Consider the following 20,449-nt stretch of genomic DNA (forward strand, 5'->3'; position numbering starts at 1 on the left):
CAGTGGCTAACGAATGGAGCTCTCCGTGGTGCTGAACCTGTGTTCACTCATTTTGGCCAATAATTTGCCATTTTATTTTTGCCTATTTAACCTGCCCTAATGACCTAAGGGACTGTTCGTTATTTATGAGAGGGGGGGTATGGTGCAGAAAGGGGGAGGGGTATCAAATATTTTTTTGAGTACTGGGGAGGGACTTATTTTTTATTTTGGCTTTAGGGAGGGTTATACAACTTTCATTTTTTGTATATATTTTTAAATGCGTTTTTTCATTCCAAAATTCGTATTTACTCCCCTATTTATATCTATGGTTTACCTGTATGGTGATTGGACTTGGTATCTCCCATTCCTTCCTTTCACGTAAACCAGAAGAAAAAAAAACGAAGATTTGCAGTAGGCTACGCCCGCAAAAGATGTGAATCCCCGAAGTTTAGAGTGTTCTCCCGTTGAGTTACTGTTTAGAGAGGCTGATTATAGGGGCCAGCGCTGCCGCAGCTGACCACTGCGAGGCACATTCGGTTTCCAAAAATGGCCGGAGTGACGTCTCTTTCCTTCCACGCTCTTTGTCCACATGGCTCCGGCCTAAAAAAAAAAAAACATGGCTCCGGCCTGCTAATCATGTCTTCTTTTGAGATTTATTGGGGGTTGGCAAACAACGAATTCGTGAATTACCACCACCAACTGGTATGGAGTGTGGATCTCCTGAGTTCTGTAGAATTATTAGGTCAAAGTGTAGGCTGCTTTACCCCTGAAGTTTTGAATCAGATGCCTTGTTTCTGCCTCATATTTGTGACAATGTAGCATTACACGCTCTACTCAAAAAGTAAATAAAATAAATAATCTGTTTCTCTGCACATCTCATTTCTCCCACTTTCCTTTGAATTCTGTAAAGCCATCGTCCTTTCCTCTCTTCGTCCCATTGCTGCCTGTCGTCACCTTCCCTTCAATCTCATGCCCTTGATTTGTCTGACAACAGATGCATTTTCAGTTCACTGGAAAATAACAAAACCACTCAAACTTCTGTTTGAAATATGTATAACAAGATTGTCTCAAATACATCGTTTTACCATCGCACTGTAAGAATGATCTTCATCCATCAATATAAAGCCACTACAATAATCACATTAATAGGCATAAGAAAAATGCTGAATGAGCAGTTTCATGTTCAGATCAGAGTGGTCTACCCTACAGGGCAGGATTTCATGTTCAGATCAGAGTGGTCTACCCTACAGGACAGGAATTCATGTTCAGATCAGAGTGGTCTACCCTACAGGGCAGGATTTCATGTTCAGATCAGAGTGGTCTACCCTACAGGACAGGAATTCATGTTCAGATCAGAGTGGTCTACCCTACAGGACATGATTTCATGTTCAGATCAGAGTGGTCTATCCTACAGGACAGGAATTCATGTTCAGATCAGAGTGGTCTTACCTACAGGACAGGAATTCATGTTCAGATCAGAGTGGTCTACCCTACAGGACATGATTTCATGTTCAGATCAGAGTGGTCTACCCTACAGGACAGGAATTCATGTTCAGATCAGAGTGGTCTACCCTACAGGACATGATTTCATGTTCAGATCAGAGTGGTCTACCCTACAGGACATGATTTCATGTTCAGATCAGAGTGGTCTAACCTACAGGACAGGATTTTGCTACACGATACAATTGATGTTCTTCACACGTCTTCGCCTTTAAGCGCAACAGCATACAGCTTAATGCGTCCCATTGATGTGACTTATTAGCCTAAATGTAGCTATTACCAGTATATTGTTACAAGTCAATGAAAGTAACATGGTTTGTTAACCACAATTCTGTGGTAACTTCTACATACTGTATATTGTGCCCAGTTTGTTATTGCATTCAGTGTAACAGCAGCATTTAACATTCTAAAATATTGTTCCAGCCCACAAAAGATTTACCATGATAACATTACTCAAAAGGCAGTGATACAAACAGCAACATTTTGGGCAATTTATGTGCAAGAGTGGCCAAGGAGCAATCATGTTATCAGGAAACATGAATAATGTGATTATGTGTTGCATGTCTACATCTCCGACAATATTGCCTAGTGTGGCACTACTGTAAGAGGAAAATGCTAGCCATAAGCTATGGTTAAGCTGCAAAAAATGTACGGTAATGAATAAATAAATACATACAAACACACACACCCTTCACCAAATCTAAGAATACAAAAGTACGGTAAGCTAATAAAAACAAAGAAACTAATAAATTGTCTCTCAAGTAACGCAGCACCCAATATCACACCAGCGGGCTTGTCTGAACCTTTTTTTTTTTTTTTTTTTGCTTTCATTATTGATAACCATTTAATAATTTCTCAAGGTATCTTCAAGTGTTTGGCATTTCCCATTCCGGTGTCCTCCTGCGACACCACACATGGCCTTTAATGTTTCAACAGCAAGGCCTGTCACCATCCCACTCATCCAAGTTTTTTGCTTCATATAGAGCTGTTCTTCTCCCCGTTAGCTGTGCGGCTCCTGTGGTCTTCTCTGTCGTTCCACTGTCTGTGCCGGACCGAAACATCTCTGTTACGGAAGACACTCGATTCTTGTGTGCATGAAATCCTTCTCTTTGGTTTGGTTGGGCTGGAAGGTACAATTTATACACAGTCAGAGACACACACATCAGATGTATGCGTTCACATATTATTATGGTTTTAATAGTTCATAAATCTTGCGCCGTAGATCACTGTGCAACTAGTGATACCTGTTTTCTGGGATAAGGCAAAGTGTGTGATACAAGTCAGCCGTAGATGGTGATTTGACCGGGGCACATCTGGGCGTGGAGAAAGTGGCGTCGGACTGGGATTTGTCAAAGTGTTGTGGAGTCGATGCTGCACTAACCTCTGGTTCAGCTGTTAAACACAAGATGAGACAAAGATGAAACGTTGTTGATCCCTGTGTACTAGTGGGGAAATGACAGGATACAGCAGGGAAAAGGAAATTAATTTAGAATATAATCATACACAACTGAACTCACATATAAAAGCAATAAATATAGTAACAATAGAAAACATTTTCAACATGTTAAGGAGACTGTAAGTGTAAGTATGGGAACATTTGAATTACAAACATCACAGCTGTTACTTGCAGACATCAGAAATGTCTAAACTGCAGTATTGATTAGTTATTAGGCATGAAACATTTGTTGTATATGTACAGTAGGTATGAGTGATAGACATATATTCTATGTATAAATATATTACTATATAAATATAAGTATGTATAAACACATTGTATGTATATGTATAAAAGATACAAGTGTTATAAGAGTGTTAAAAATAGAAATATGTATACTGTATGAAATAGTGGGATCATTATGAAAACATAAATATAAATCTAACAATGTGTGAAACTGAAGAAGCAGATGTGAATTTACAGAAATATACATGATATGATAGGACAGGATTAGGTTGTGACAGATACAGGACCATTCACACACGCAACAGTTCTGATCACCTACCATCCAACAATCAACTTGGTCTTTGGAACATTCTGATTATTGTTAAGAATAAACAGTACATCTAAGTAAAGAGTTGATACTCACATATTGAAAAGGCACTTTTTGACTTTGACATCTGGACTTTCTTTGGGTCTGCAAATGGAGTCAAGTTTAAAAACTGGTGTTTGAGCCATATGGCGCGGTCTTCCTCGAAGGCCTTCCTCTGCAAGTCAAACCAGATTCAAGTGATCTAAAAAGCAGTCACTACACCGTACTTAAGACTAAAATGCTTTGCTACTGTATTGGAAAGTTGTCATTATTGTTATGCATGTTGACCTCATCTGGTTTGATTGTTTATACAGGTCTATATAGACCTTACCTGGGTTTATCCCCTGTACACCTATCTATTTTATATCATGTGTTTTTATGTACTCTTCAGTGTGTGCAAATAACACAAAGGTGCATGCTACTGTAACACTCTACAACAGGGGTCTCAAACTCACGGCCGTTTTTTTTTATCCTTTTGATAATGGTGGGCCTGTGTATGTATATATGTATATACTGTTGTTCATTATCAATAAAGAACTCAATCAATCAATCAATTGCATTTTTTTTTCTTTTTTTTACAATGCACCTGAACGCAACATGCAAGATACCCGCTGAATACGTTCCCAAATGTTCATGTAATTCTGGCCAATACTGCACTTCTGTTATATGTTATATCGTCTGTCCAGAAAAAAAAGTAACTTAAGCGACATCAGCCTTTCAGCCAACACAGTGGCAGAGCGGATTACTGAGCTGTCAAGTGACATTTATGATCAGTTCTAATTCTAACTGGAGTTCCAAGGGACTGTTGAAAATTAACACTGCCTAATTTAGTAATGTGCATTGTCCCTAAAAAAAGAAAACAAAGTCCCTCAAATAAACAAATAAATTGTTAATGTAAAAAATAGATTGTCCCTCAAATAAATGAATAAATTAATTAGTTAATGTTAAGTTGTTAAGTTAGACAGCTCGCCGTTCAGCCCTCAGCAAAATCTGGTAGCGAGGACATTTTTTTGTGGCCCTCTCTATCATCAAAGTTGCCCATCCCTGGGTTACGGCATGAAAAAATTGGGGCATTTGAAGCCAGGTTTAGAGGTATAACTCATTTTAAATTAACAGTTGTGATGTCATTATTCAGTCTTAACCACCAATATTTGATCCTTTTCTCACTCACTCCTATGTCACCACACTCTCCCTGCAGGGCTTGAAATTCGTTTCCTCCTCTGTGTGTGTGTGATTGAGAAATGAGATGCAGGTGGTGTTCATCCTAATTGGCCTGGTCAGGTGTTGGATTGCTGCTGGCTGATTGGCTGGTGGAGAGCATTTAAGCCAGCTGATGCCATCCTGTCGCCCCTTGATCTCCTCATTCCCAACGATGATGGCTGCTGTGCTGACTGCTGTGTCCTGTCAGGTAGGAACTGTGTGTAGACCTACTTTAGTAGTTCTGCAGAACTTTATTAAGATGTGTCTTTATCTTGGTAGACCTGTGCAGTCTAAACTGTAAATAGTTACCTTCCAGATCTACACTTTTGTACACAAGTAACACTTACCCAAGTAGCAGAAAGTAGGGGGAGAAGCCCTTTAGTTTTTTGTAACATTTTCTCATGTTTATTTTGTAGGAGCTTATAGGTAAGAGTTGTGTCTCTTATTTAATCCATCATTTTCTTTTCTTAGGTAAATTTAAGGTTGGGGATTAGTTTGATTGGTTAGTTGTGTTGGGGCCATGCTGTGCTCTGAAACTAAACCTGCTACTTGTGAACTTGTGATGGTGGTTTGGCTGATCATCCTTGGGAGTGGGAAGAGTGGGGGCACTTTTGTGTTGCGGTCCGGTTCCCCGAGGCCGGTTCCTAACATAATTGGGTGCTCGTCTGCTTTTCTCATTCGTCAGCACGTCGTCTGTGAGTGTGTATATATATATTTTATGTTTGTCTGGTGGGCAGTCTTTGTGCAGGTGGTACATGGTGTTAGTCAAGGTGCCTTTGCATGGAGCTGAGGAAGCTCATGGTGGTAAAGCTGGTGGAGATGTTTGTTGGAGGAGGAGCCAGTCAGAGGGGACCAGTAAGACTGAGGAGGGGCGTGACAAGGCAGGGCCGTCAGTAGCACCGTTTCTCCTCTTTCTGTGTAGACTGCTACCCTACAAGAGTCTCCGTACATAGACTTGCCTGTCACTCTGACTCCCAAGCCGTCTAAATCAGCGATACAGACGTATTTACAAGTGTCACAGAAACATTTCAAAGCCACATATTGAGAAGAGTTCATAGCTTCTCGACATCGGGGTTAGAAAGCTTGACGCTGCTCATAAATGCCTCTTTTCATCTGAAGTCTGCGCTGGTGATATTTTTTACCGAGCCTTTGGCCAGAGTGGCGCTGCTGTGACGGCTGAGAGCTCTAACCCGGAAAAAATATCACCAGCACAGACTTCAGATGAAAAGAGGCATTTATGAGCAGCGTCAAGCTTTCTAACCCCGACATCGAGAAGCTATGAACTCTTCTCAATATGTGGCTTTGAAATGTTTCTGTGACACTTGTACATACATCTGTATCACTGATTTAGACGGCTTGGGAGTCAGAGTCACAGGCAAGTCTATGTACGGAGACGGGACTCTTGTAGGGTAGCATAGTCTACACAGAAAGGAGAAACTGTGCTACTGATGGCCCTGCCTTGTCACGCCCCTCCTCAGTCTTACTGGTCCCCTCTGACCGGCTCCTCCTCCAACAAACATCTCCACCAGCTTTACCACCATGAGCTTCCTCAGCTCCATGCAAAGGCACCTTGACTAACACCATTTACCACCTGCACAAAAACTGCCCACCAGACAAACATATAAAATATATATATATATATATATATATATATATATATACACTCAGACGACGTGCTGACTAACGAGGGAAGGGGACGGCAATACAAAAGTGCCCCCACTCTTCCCATCACAAGTTCACAAGTCGCAGGTTTAGTTTCAGAGCACAGCATGGCCCCAACATCAACAAATCAAACTAATCGCCAACCTTAAACTTACCTAAGAAAAGGATGGATTAAAAAAAAAAAAATACACAGCTCTCACATAAGCTCCTACAAAATAAACATGAGAAAATGTTACAAAACTAAAGGGCTTCTCCCTCCTACTTTCTGGTACTTGGGTAAGAGTTATTTAGTGTAAAAAAGTATAGATCTGGAAGGTAGCTATTTACATTTTAAACTGCACAAGTCTACCTAGACAAGGACAGATCTTCAAGTTCTAAAGAACTACTAAAGTAGGCCTACACACAGTTCCTACTTGACAGACCAAAGGGTCAGTAGAGCAGCCATCATCGGGTGGAGGGATGGCATCTCCAAACCATTTAACAGTGCAGAAACAGGAAGTTGGTGAAATATAATGTTTGGGGCTATCACTCAAAACTTAATTAGCTACAGAATTAAACCGTTTCAGTCTGTCATGTGTTCACATCATTCCTTTCCTCAGTGTGTAATTGAACTATGACTCCACTCATTGTACTTCTAATTCCCAACTATGATGACTCTTTGCTGTGTTCTGTCAGGTAGGAACTGTGTAGGCCTACTTAGTTCTGGAGAATCTTAAGATGTGTTATCTCAGTGGACCTGTGCACTGTAAATAGCTACTTCCAGCTCTACACTTTTGTACACAAACATCTTACCCAAGTAAAGTAGGAGGGAGAAGCCCTTTAGTTTTTTGTAACATTTTCTCATGTTTATTTTGTAGGAGCTTATAGGTGAGAGCTGTCTCATTTAATCCATCCTTTTCTTAGGTAAGTTTAATGGTTGGGGATTAGTTTGTTGTTGGGGCCATGCTGTGCTCTGAAACTAAACCTGCGACTTGTGAACTTGTGATGGTGGTTTGGCTGATCATCCTTGGGAGTGGGAAGAGTGGGGGCACTTTTGTGTTGCGGTCCCGTTCCCCGAGGCCGGTTCCTAACATAATTGGGGGCTCGTCCGCTTTTCTTGTTCGTCAGCACGTCGTCTGTGTATGTATATATATATATATATATGTATGTCTGGTGGGCAGTCTTTGTGCAGGTGGTAAATGGTGTGCATGGAGCTGAGGAAGCTCATGGTGGTAAAGCTGGTGGAGAGAGGTTTGTTGGAGGAGGAGCTGGTCAGAGGGGACCAGTAAGACTGAGGAGGGGCGTGACAAGGCAGGGCCGTCAGTAGCACCGTTTCTCCTCTTTCTGTGTAGACTGCTACCCTACAAGAGTCCCGTCTCCGTACATAGACTTGCCTGTGACTCTGACTCCCAAGCCGTCTAAATCAGTGATACAGACGTATGTACAAGTGTCACAGAAACATTTCAAAGCCACATATTGAGAAGAAGGGTTCATAGCTTCTCGACGTCGGGGTTAGAAAGCTTGACGCTGCTCATAAATGCCTCTTTTCATCTGAAGTCTGTGCTGGTGATATTTTTTCCAGGTTAGAGCTCCCAGCCGTCAGAGCGCTCAACAGCGCCACTCTGGCCAAAGGCTCGGTAAAAAATATCACCAGCGCAGGCTTCAGATGAAAAGAGGCATTTATGAGCAGCGTCGAGCTTTCTAACCCTGATGTCGAGAAGCTATGAACTCTTCTCAATATGTGGCTTTGAAATGTTTCTGTGACACTTGTAAATACGTCTGTATCGCTGATTTAGACGGCTTGGGAGTCAGAGTAACAGGCAAGTCTATGTACGGAGACTCTTGTTGGGTAGCAGTCTACACAGAAAGAGGAGAAACGGTGCTACTGACGGCCCTGCCTTGTCACGCCCCTCCTCAGTCTTACTGGTCCCCTCTGACCGGCTCCTCCTCCAACAAACATCTCCACCAGCTTTACCACCATGAGCTTCCTCAGCTCCATGCAAAGGCACCTTGACTAACACCATTTACCACCTGCACAAAGACTGCCCACCAGACAAACATAAAATATATATATACACACACACACTCACAGACGACGTGCTGACGAATGAGAAAAGCAGACGAGCACCCAATTATGTTAGGAACCGGCCTCGGGGAACCGGACCGCAACACAAAAGTGCCCCCACTCTTCCCACTCCCAAGGATGATCAGCCAAACCACCATCACAAGTTCACAAGTAGCAGGTTTAGTTTCAGAGCACAGCATGGCCCTAACACAACTAACCAATCAAACTAATCCCCAACCTTAAATTTACCTAAGAAAAGAAAATGATGGATTAAATAAGACACAGCTCTTACCTATAAGCTCCTACAAAATAAACATGAGAAAATGTTACAAAAAACTAAAGGGCTTCTCCCCCTACTTTCTGCTACTTGGGTAAGTGTTATTTACAGTGTACAAAAGTGTAGATCTGGAAGGTAACTATTTACAGTTTAGACTGCACAGGTCTACCAAGATAAAGACACATCTTAATAAAGTTCTGCAGAACTACTAAAGTAGGTCTACACACAGTTTCTACCTGACAGAACACAGCAGTCAGCACAGCAGCCATCATCTTTGGGAATGAGGAGCGCAAGGGGCGACAGGATGGCATCAGCTGGCTTAAATGCTCTCCACCAGCCAATCAGCCAGCAGCAATCTGACACCTGACCAGGCCAATTAGGATGAACACCACCTGCATCTCATTTCTCAATCACACACACACACACACACACAGAGGAGGAAAGGAATGATGAACACATGAGAGAAATATACAAGGACTGAATGTGAACATTAGCTTCTGTAGCTAATTGAGTTTATAATGACTCAGAGCTTGGGATACCTTGTATATTAGCCTGTATTATCCCATACATGTAAAAAGCAGCTGTGATGGCAAAAATTAGGCTTACAACATATACAGTATATAAAATATGTGACTGTGTGTGTGTTTTGTACATGATTACCGTAAATTCCGGACTATAAGGCGCACCGGTGTATAAGCCGCACCTTCAAAGTTGACTATTTTTTTCTTATATAAGCCGCACCGGACTATAGGCCGCGGGTGTTTTAATGGTATTTTTTTTTATTTTTTTTATTGTGTTTTAATGTTTAATTACCATATGTAATGCTCCCATTTATTAACATTTCAACAAAACAACATAACACAACACCACCTGTCACCTGTGTTGTTATTTACAGTGCACACAGTGTCATACAGTGTCATACAGTGTCATACAGTGTCATACAGTGTCATACAGTGTGGTGAAAAGAGGGCAAGAGAGGAAATTAAAACAGAAGTGGCTTTATAGTTAGAAAGAGTGCTAAAAAAGAGAGATTTTCTTTTTTCTTTTTTTTAAATCCATAGATAAGCCGCACCGTTATATAAGCCGCAGGGGCCAAAAAAGGCCAAAAAACGGGAAAAAAGGTGCGGCTTATAGTCCGGAATTTACGGTAGTTCATTAACTATGGGCTTAATTATAAATGAGTTATGACTGAACGTTACTATAAAGCACACATGGGCAACATACGGCCCCCTGTGTGGCCCGCGATGGAATTGCAAAAAAATATTTCATTTTTTATTTATTTTTTACAGTGCACCTGAATGCAACATGCAAGATACCCGCTGAATAAGTGTCCAAATGTTCATGTCATTCTGGCCAATATTCTTCTGTTATAGCATTTCAGTCTGGAATATGGAATATCTTTCAATAATCTTTATGACTAAAAGGCCAAAAGTAATCTCATGTGTAAGAAATGGCTGTTCTACATTGAGGTAGAAATTTAAATAATTAATTGGTGGTTTTGGATTCATTTAGCTTCAAGAGTGCATGTTCGTGTGACCCTCAACACAGGCTTTGAGAATCCCGGCCACTTACTGATACTTATGCTTAAATTAACCCACTCATATTCTGGTTTATTTCAAGAAAAACATTTTGGATAGTGGAAATTCTAATTGGCTGGTAACTTTAAAATCTAGCAGCCATATTGGCAGGTGGTGAAAAAAGTTAATTTCAAGCCCTGCAGGGAGAGTGTGGTGACATAGGAGTGAGTGAGAAAAGGATCAAATATTGGTGGTTAAGACTGAATAATGACATCACAACTGTTAATTTAAAATGAGTTATTCCTCTAAACCTGGCTTCAAATGCCCCAATTTGTTCGCGCTGGCGCCGTTCAGCCCTTAGCAAAATCTGGTAGCGAGGACTTTTTTTGTGGCCCTCTCTATCATCAAAGTTGCCCATCCATTACGGCATGACAATATTTGTTCGGCCCCCGGCAACAATCTGGATTTCTCATGTGGCCCCCCATGAAAAATAGTTGCCCACCCCTGCTCTACAGCATGCTACTGTAACACAGCATGCTACTGTAACTCTACAGCATGCTACTGTAACACAGCATGCTACTGTAACTCTACAGCATGCTACTGTAACTCTACAGCATGCTACTGTAACACTGCATGCTACTGTAACACAGCATGCTACTGTAACACTCTGACCGACTGTGGATTGTTAGAGGAAGGCATGACCTGCCAAGCTTCACTGTAGTCGACTAAAATTCACTGGGGGTCCGGGGACCCCCAGGGGTCCTTGAGGGGGTTCCAGGGGGTCCCGAGCCAAAAGGGAGGTCATCTATTTTCGCTATAATTCCATTCATTCATTCATCAATTCCATTCAAGTAACACAATGACTATTTTGGGCATGGGTTTTATAAACTTTCTGTAATAAAATATATAAAAGCATCAATCTTATTATCATATGGGGGAGCGTGGGACAAAATCCTATTAAATGGGGGTCCGTGGTATAATTTTTGTCAGTTTAGGGGTCCTTCATGAGAAAGTATTTGAGAACCACTGGACTAAATACTGAACAGAGATTAAATTACTACCAATTCCTGGCACATAATGGTGAATTAAGTAATAAGTCAAGAGTAAAAAGTCACAATATTGCCTAAATTCCACTTAATTCATAGTTACCCATTTTTGGAAAATGATTTGCGAAGAGAAAAAACAATCACCTCATGGCTCAGTCTTATGGCTGCTTCAGTGAAGTTCCTCCTCTCCTTCTCAAAGTTCTTCCTCTGTTCCTCCAGCGTCTTCCACTCGTCTTTGAGGCGCTCCTTCTCCTCCAGCATGTAGCAGTCGTTCAGCAGGGACGCTGTCTCCTCATCAAACGGAGAGCTCAGCTGCTGCTGCAAGAGACCAGAGAGAGGGAAGAGTGTGCCCTTTTATTCCTTTTCAAAGGTCTTGGTTGCAGTGGTTCCCAACCCTAGGGGTATGTGGAGGTACTACAGGGGGTACTTGAGAGAAAGGGGAAACTGGAAACATGTAACAATAAATCATGAAAATAAATTAAACGTTAAAATAAATCTGCTCAGGAGGCACTAATTGCAACTCTTTCACTCCATTTCTTATTATGTAATGTTAGAATATTCAAAAGGTGGGTTATCATTTATTCATTGCACCATGGAGCACAAGCTGGCTGGCCTCTGGATTCTTCACCCTCATCACTGTGTGTGTGTGTGTGTGTGTGTGTGTGTGTGTGTGTGTGTGTGTGTGTGTGTGTGTGTGTGTGTGTGTGTGTGTGTGTGTGTGTGCGTGCGTGCGTGCGTGCGTGCGATCCTGGGCATACCTGCAGTAGCTGCTGTTGTGTGTGAATAAAGTCTTTGCACTGTTGAATCTCCAGCTTCAGCCTGTCCATCTCTTCCTCGTGAGTCTCTCGTGGAACTGCGTCAGTGTTGGTCCTCTCGCCCATCTGCGCCAAAGATGCTAAACAACCAGAAGTATTATAAGAATCTGTCTTCCTGATATAGATTACCTTTTGCTGCTGTCAATAATATCATTAAAAACATGAACATTTTCCTTTCAATATATTACAGTACTTATTTCAATACCAATCTTGATATTTCACCTGAGTTTTAAATAATGTCTCTAATCCTTGAAATTAATGGCGACTGCTCTATGCAAATGTTTTCCTCAAATGAACAATAGAGGTGAATGCTGATTCATGGCACCATAAATAAACAATGGCAATTATATTAGCATGCTTGGTTGTGATATATTATATTAGCATGCTTGGTTGTGATATATTAGCATGCTTGGTTGTGATATATTAGCATGCTTGGTTGTGATATATTATATTAGCATGCTTGGTTGTGATATATTATATTAGCATGCTTGGGTGGTTGTGACAGCTGCTATGAGCTTCCTTGATCAATGCTTCACTCTCTTTTACCAATTGAGCACTATAAAGGGAAATAAGCGGGGGGGGGGGGGGGGTCGTGCATCCTAAATGATGGACCCCCCCACACAAACTGCAAAGTCACATTGTTATATTTAATATTTAATTTAACATTTAATATTTAAGTTCAGACAGTGACAGAGTGTGAAGACTACCTTGGCTGTCCAGTCTTTCCACGTGGCTCTTCAGTCTTCTCCACTGGAGGCGAATGCTATTGGTCAGCTTCTCCCGGGCGTGAACACACGACAGCTCTATGCTTTCCTTACTGGAATCAAACATTTCCTCTTCCTCCTCCGACTCAGCCTGACATGACAATGACATGACATGACTCAGCCTGACATGACATGACTCAGCCTGACATGACAATGGGAATTCTATGAATGCATGTACTGTTGGTACATCAGTCAGACATAAGTACAAAGCAAGATAGGGTTGGCAGGGTGGAGAATCATTGTCAGCTGTCAGTCAATGTGTCCATTTAGATTGTGGCTGTTGAGTTTGTCTATTCTATGAGCCATTTAGGCAGATCACCAATCAACATTTTTTTAGGATCATTTAGGGGGGCGAGCTAAAAAAAATGCTGGCCGAGGGCCCGGAGTGCCTAATGTAAACTAGACATTATGAAGTGCCTAATGTGTAAACTAGACATTATGGAGTGCCTAATGTAAACTAGACATTATGGAGTGACTAATGTAAACTAGACATTATGAAGTGCCTAATGTAAACTAGACATTATGAAGTGCCTAATGTAAACTAGACATTATGGAGTGCCTAATGTAAACTAGACATTATGGGGTGCCTAATGTAAACTAGACATTATGAAGTGCCTAATGTAAACTAGACATTTTTATGAAGTGCCTAATGTAAACTAGACATTATGAAGTGCCTAATGAGCTGACAGATGAAACATAAAGCAAGTCCACATGGCTCCCTGTCATACAGCATATTGTGAAGCCAGGCAAAAGAGAGAGAGAGAGAGGGGGGGGGAAACACGTGTCCAACCTGTCGTGTTCCGTCTTCATGTTTCTCTCCTCTCACAGTTGCTTTCCTTGAACTGAGAATGGACACGATGTCTCTCCTCATCTGCTGCAACACTTTCCTCAGCTCTGCGTTCTCCAGCACCAGCTCTCTCTGCCGGGTCTCATAGTCGCTCAGCAGAGACTTGTACATCTGCCCCTCATGCCTTCGGACGAGAAAGACAATCATCTGTGTGTTCGTCCATTACAATGAACTGGGTACTCTTCCCTCTGTACTGGTGGGTGTACTGGGCTTAATAATGTCATCAGTGCCACTAACATGGAGTGCCACCATGTTAGTAGCCTATGATGCTAAAAATTACAGTTTCAGTTTAGGAAAACATGAAAGTACCTCAAGTGTAATGGGGGGGGGGTCTGTTTAACCCATTGATACCTGATGCAGCATTTGCGTGTATATCCCTCATTTGTGTGTGTATCCCTTTAAGACCGCGAACCGTGTCACGCGGTTCGCGGTCTTAAAGGGATACACACACAAATGCTGCATCAGATATCAATGGGTTAATGTCATGACAATACAGCCATAAAAAGGAAACTTACTTGGCCTCTGTCCTTCCAGTTTTCCAAAGGCTCCTCCTCCCATCAGCTCTACCAATGTAGTTTAACACTTCAATGGCTGAAAGCAAAATTGGAGAATAATAACTTAAAAATAAAAAATAAAATAACTTAAAATGTTTAGTTCCAAAAGGAATGCGGCATTGGAAACCACCTTGTGTCTAAAGGTATGAGTGTAAGTTGAAGTAGTGAAAGGTTATGTTAGTGTAGTGAATGAGGAATAAGGGCTTTACAAATGAACCTTGTTTCTTCTCCTTTTTGTCAACCAGGAGTTGATTGAGGCGCTCCTTCAGTCTGTTGAATTCCCGTTCCTTCCTCTTCATGTCATGGTTGTACTGACTGGCCCGGCTGGAGACGATGTTCTGAACTTTTTGCACCTGGCCAGGGTGAGATGAAAGAAGTCATTCCTGTTCAAATTGCCATGCTCATTCCCCTGGCAAAAAAGAGCTGAGTGGGGATTCAGGTGTTTGTCATACAATTTAAAGAACAGAAGACTCGTTACCTCGTCTTTTTCATTTTTCAGGCAGTTCTGCAAGCTCTTCACTTTCAGCTGTAGCTGACGTTCTCTCTCAAGAAGTCCTGTGTTTTCTCTCTTAGAAAGTTCAAGTTGCTCCTAGCATAACAGCATGGACAGAGTGAGCAAAATATAATCTTGATAAAAACGTGTTTATCTGAAATGAACATAATATAATACAATTGTATTACATTAATTATTTTTCAGTATTGATAGGAAGAGATTAGAGTTCAACAGATTTTTATTTTTTTTATTGAATCAGTACTTCTTCTGTTGTTTTTGTGGTTGTTGTTTTTGGCCACATTGGGCTTGAGGTTGATTGGAGTTTTGGTTCCTAGTTGTGGCAGGGTCCCTGCACAAAAACTCTATTATTTGGATACTTTATTGGAATGAAAACATGCATTATAAACATAACCTTGCCCAACTTCGTGTTTTACAGGGACATTTGCCCAAATTACACCATTCATTTTCCATTTTCTCTAGCCTGCGTGGAAGTGTTCTTGCTCCTCTGCTCAAGGAACACAGGGGAAAAAATGGGGTAGATGGGTCACCTTTAGCCGGGTGTTGGTGAGCTGCAGGTAATCCACATTGCTGCTTGACTTCAGCTGTTCCACTTCCATGTCTTCCAAGGTGCGCAGGCCTCTGCGGTGCAGCTGAATCAGGTCAAACATGCTATTGAGCACAGCCACTACATTCAGCTCCGAGCTCTCTCCACACTCAGTCCTCACTGGTGGGAGGCCAAGGGAGGAAAACTCCTGCAAAACAAGGAAAAAGGATATGAAGCATTAGATCAGCTACAAGCTGCTGCCTGCCATACAGTACACAGTGTTTTCTCAGTCATACAGTACACAGTGTTTACACAGTACACAGTGTTTTCTCAGCCATACAGTACACAGTGTTTTCTCAGCCATACAGTACACAGTGTTTTCTCAGTCATACAGTACACAGTGTTTCCTCAGTCATACAGTACACAGTGTTTTCTCAGTCATACAGTAAACAGTGTTTTGTCAGCCATACAGTACACAGTGTTTTCTCAGTCATATAGTACACAGTGTTTTCTCAGTCATACAGTACACAGTGTTTACACAGTACACAGTGTTTTCTCAGTCATACAGTACACAGTGTTTTCTCAGTCATGCAGTACACAGTGTTTTCTCAGCCATACAGTACACAGTGTTTTCTCAGTCATATAGTACACAGTGTTTTCTCAGTCATACAGTAAACAGTGTTTTCTCAGTCATACAGTACACAGTGTTTACACAGTACACAGTGTTTTCTCAGTCATACAGTACACAGTGTTTTCTCAGTCATACAGTACACAGTGTTTTCTCAGCCATACAGTACACAGTGTTTTCTCAGCCATACAGTACACAGTGTTTTCTCAGCCATACAGTACACAGTGTTTTCTCAGCCATACAGTACACAGTGTTTTCTCAGCCATACAGTACACAGTGTTTTCTCAGCCATACAGTACACAGTGTTTTCTCAGCCATACAGTACACAGTGTTTTCTCAGCCATACAGTACACGGTGTTTTCTCAGTCATACAGTACACAGTGTTTACACAGTACAGTGTTTACACAGTACAGTGTTTACACAGTACATAGTGTTTGCTCAGTCATTTGATGCAACAGTGGTGCTTGGGAGTCATTTAGTTTAGCTTCCATCCGTCTATGTTTTGCCACAGCTATGCCATTTTATATCCTGACTGTATTGATGGTTTGAATGTATTGCATGATTGATTGTCTGCGATTAAGGACTGGATGGCCAGTAACTTTCTTCAGCTAAATGCTGAGAAAACAGAAGTATTGGTTGTTGCTGCAGATAGCATTGCTGCTAAGGCGGCTAACTGTATTGGGTCCCTAAATCCCAATGTACGCTCTAACATGAGAAACCTTGGTATTATCTTTGATCAGGCCGTGCTTTTTGACAAGCACATCAAGCCTCTGTCCCGTACATGTTTTTTCCATCTTTTCCATCTTTGACATTGCAAAGCTCAAGTCTGTTGTATCTCTGAGCTGGAAATGATTATTCATGCTTTTGTTTCGTCGAGGCTGGATTATTGTAATTCTCTTTTCACGGGCCTCGCTAAATCTTCTCTGGACCGCCTCCAACTGATTCAAAATGCCGCGGCCAGGTTACTGACCAAGTCGAGTAGATACTGTCACATTACTCCGGTCTTGGCCTCCTTACACTGGCTGCCAGTTACTCTCAGGATCCAGTTGAAAGTTATTCTGCTCACATAGAGCCCTGCATGGTCAAGCACCTGCATATCTGTGTGATCTGCTCCACACTCACGTTCCCAGCAGGTCACTGAGGTCTGCTGACCAGAGCTTATTAGTTGTTCCCCGCACCAGGCTCCAAACCAAAGGTGACCGAGCCTTTGAGTCTGTAGCTCCTAGGTTGTGGAACGCTCTTCCTCACGACCTCAGAGCTGCGTCCTCTGTGGGCATTTTTAAGCAGCAGCTAAAAACGCTTCTGTTTAGGCAGGCTTTTGTCTAGCCTCTGTCATTGCCTGTTTCCGGTAGTCCTGTGTTGTTGCCTTTTTTATATTTTACTGTTACCTGTATTTATTGATTGATTGGTTGTTTTTGTTTCTAATCCTGTGAAGCACTTTGTGAGTTTTTCTCTGTGAGAAGTGCTATACAAATAAAATGTACTTACGGTACTTACTTACTTACTTACTAGAGAGGTAAGTTTACCAACCTGGTTGATGTGGGACAGGCATTCCTGCATGTTGTCCTCTGTGCAGAATGCAGTGAGGAAGTAGGGCTTTCTGTGCACTGGCAGCGACAGCAGCGCTGACTGGCTGAACTGCCTCAAGGGAGTCGTCCTACATTTCAAAGAAGTGCCAGAAATGTCCTTGACTTCTGCAACAACACAAAAAGAGCACTTGAGCTGCCATTTCCCCTCATTCATATGCAAATGTATGCATCGCACAGTGCTCCAACATGTCATCAGATTGATTGATTGATTGATTGATTGCCTTTATTAATCCCACAGTGAGGAAATTTACTCGTTTACTCGTTGGGGAAATTTACTCGTTAGATCATCTACTCTAAAGGGCACATGTGGTGTAAGTATCAAGTATCTATCATGTCTTGTTTTTGAGTTATTGTGTTCACAAGAATGTGTTTACAACCAGACAAATCAGACACCATCAGGATGATATAATGCCCCGCATAGCATGTACCATGATGTAGCATAGCATGTACCATGATGTAGCATAGCATGTACCATGATGGGAGAACATCATGAAAATGTCTTTGTCAAATATATATCTAGGCCTTTGTTAATAAGATATAAGTGAAGAAGATTGTAAGGGAAGATTTTTTTCCCCCTGCTCACAGCCTGCTCACAGCCTGCTCACAACCTGCTCACAACCTGCTCACAGCCTGCTCACAGCCTGCTCACAGCCTGCTCACAACCTGCTCACAACGGCTGCAGTGAGAACGACACAGTGACTCAGTTCAACTAAAGCTAATAAGGATAAGCATAGTCACTTTATGGCAAAATCACATTTCCTCATTTTGAGACATGTTAAGGTTATGTGTCATTTTAAGATATTTAAATCACAATAGGCAACTGTTAATAACATGTCTAATACATATAGTTTAATTGGTCTTCAAACATCTGAAAAGCATAACATCTACTCACCAAGGGAAGACTCTGGCATTGTTGCTGTGTGTCTGGATCCTCCACTACATGTGCCAGACACACAGGATCTATCTACGCAGTGTGTTCCTGAAATAGAGGCTCAGATTAGCAGCGTCCATTCACTGTCTGGATTACAAGCAGAGATGGGAATGGACGGACACACAGTGTGGGTGTGGGAGACACGCAGTGTGGGTGTGGGAGACACGCAGTGTGGGTGTGGGAGACACACAGTGTGGGTGTGGGAGACACGCCACAACCTAAAGAACCAGAGGGTCAGGAGAGCAGATTAGGGATGGCCAAACCAGTCAGTCACCGGCCAACATGCTAAACAGAAAATACACTTTCATAGAGCCTTCTGCCAGGATGTGGACTCAATCCATGATTTCTTGCACTGTTCCCAATGAGCCGAATATGTCTGGAGACTGAGAGGTTTGAGAACATGAGAATAGATTACATACAATTGCATTGTAGTCTAACACGCTTGAACTGTTGTGAACTTTTGTAAAACTCATTGCAGACATTAGACTTATGCCAAATAAAACATACCGGTACTATGTAGTACAATGGTGACAGAAGATCCACTATACAGGTTGGGACCCAGCTATCCCCATATGTTCTGCTGTTCTCCATTCCTCTGTGATGCACTCTGACCTTGCGTCACACAGAATTCCATAAGGAAATTGGGGGGGTCGAGCGTTCAAAACGCTCTCCTACCCGTCCCCGACGTCCGATTGCAGATCCGAAGATATAATAATCTCCCTACGGAAGCCAGTAGTTTAGGCGGGGGTGTTAAAATGATATTCCTGTGTGAAACAACCATTTAAAAGCAGTCTTTCCACAGCATGTGCTGAATTTACAGCAGGGTGTGTTTGATCTCACTATCATGGTGCACCGCTTGCACGCGGCGAGCAAACAACATTGCAGTCACACGGATACGGCGGCTCAGTGATCAAATAAATCCAGTGCACCTGGGAAGCAAAACATGTCATGAAATACCCCCCCACCTAATCTACTGGCTTCCGTAGTGAGATTATTATATCTTTGGATCTGCGATCGGTCGTCGTATACGGGGAGGAGAGCGTTTTGAACGCCTGACCTCCCCCCAATTTCCTTGTGGAATGCTGTGTGGCGCTAGTTCAGAGTGCATCGCAGAGGAACGGAGAACAGTGGAACATATGGGGCTAGGACCCAGCCAGCATTTTATCTCTCAATGCTCTTAACACCAGTTGAGCCTAATGCCAAACATATGGTGATCTGTCTGTAAAGAGACAGAATCATACATAGCCTTTCCCTTCTGTATGTTATCAACCAATAGGCCTACAGGTATATTTACTTTTAGTATAACTAATACAGGTGTTCCATCCCAGGACAACTTCACCAAAGCATGAGTAGAAGCAGCATTTAAGAATAATAAAACAATCACCGTAATGTAGGAAATATTAATATATATACACACACACACACATATATAAATTTATTAATATGAATAATGCATTAAGGGACTCACTTCATCAGCCTTTCAACAGGTTCTATTCCACAAGACAGATGGCAAGCCTAGCCACAATAAAGCTTAACAAGTCCTGAGCCCGACTAGTGTTAGGCTAACCTTCAATGTATTAGCTAAACCTCTATAGGCTACTTCACAAATACCGTAGGCTATATAAACAACACTCGTTTTTTGCTCAAATGTTTCATGTGTTGAACTAAAAGATGTAACGTTAGCATTAAGACTTTCTATGCACACAAGAGGGTTATTTCTCTATTCTATCAGCATGGAGGCATGTAAACAGACTAGAGGACACTGCTGGTAGTCTACTTGAAAACGTTAGATTCAATAGGTCATGGTTGTGCATGTATTTTATGCACCAGTGTCAAATCACACAACCGTCCTGTACATCGACTGCCTGTTTGATTTGGCTCCCTCCCTGACATTGAAACTGTACGGCTAGCTAGCTATGTTCTCTATCTAAGTCAGAGTACTTTAATAATTATTCGTTATTCATTCAATAAGGACTAACGTTAGATGTCAGAATAGCCCAGTTACTTACTCAACGTTACAGCCAATTTTGCG

General features: G+C 41.9%; 1 protein-coding gene across 1 annotated transcript; it reads right to left on the reverse strand.

The window, feature by feature from the left end:
• Window positions 1-2,454: 2,454 nt before the first annotated feature.
• LOC310786161 (afadin- and alpha-actinin-binding protein-like) lies at window positions 2,455-18,397 on the reverse strand (the record flags this gene model as incomplete). The annotated part of the gene is made up of 13 exons (XM_083647334.1): window positions 2,455-2,602; window positions 2,724-2,871; window positions 3,564-3,681; window positions 11,397-11,570; window positions 12,011-12,147; window positions 12,775-12,922; window positions 13,622-13,802; window positions 14,194-14,269; window positions 14,450-14,585; window positions 14,711-14,821; window positions 15,274-15,477; window positions 17,428-17,591; window positions 18,379-18,397. The coding sequence occupies 13 exons, from the start codon at window positions 18,395-18,397 to the stop codon at window positions 2,455-2,457; spliced, it is 1,764 nt and encodes a 587-aa protein (XP_083503460.1).
• Between the last annotated feature and the right edge of the window lie 2,052 nt (window positions 18,398-20,449).

The sequence above is a fragment of the Poromitra crassiceps genome (genome assembly GCF_964638095.1).
Source record: "Poromitra crassiceps genome assembly, chromosome: 12".
In the NCBI taxonomy this organism is placed as follows: domain Eukaryota; kingdom Metazoa; phylum Chordata; class Actinopteri; order Beryciformes; family Melamphaidae; genus Poromitra; species Poromitra crassiceps.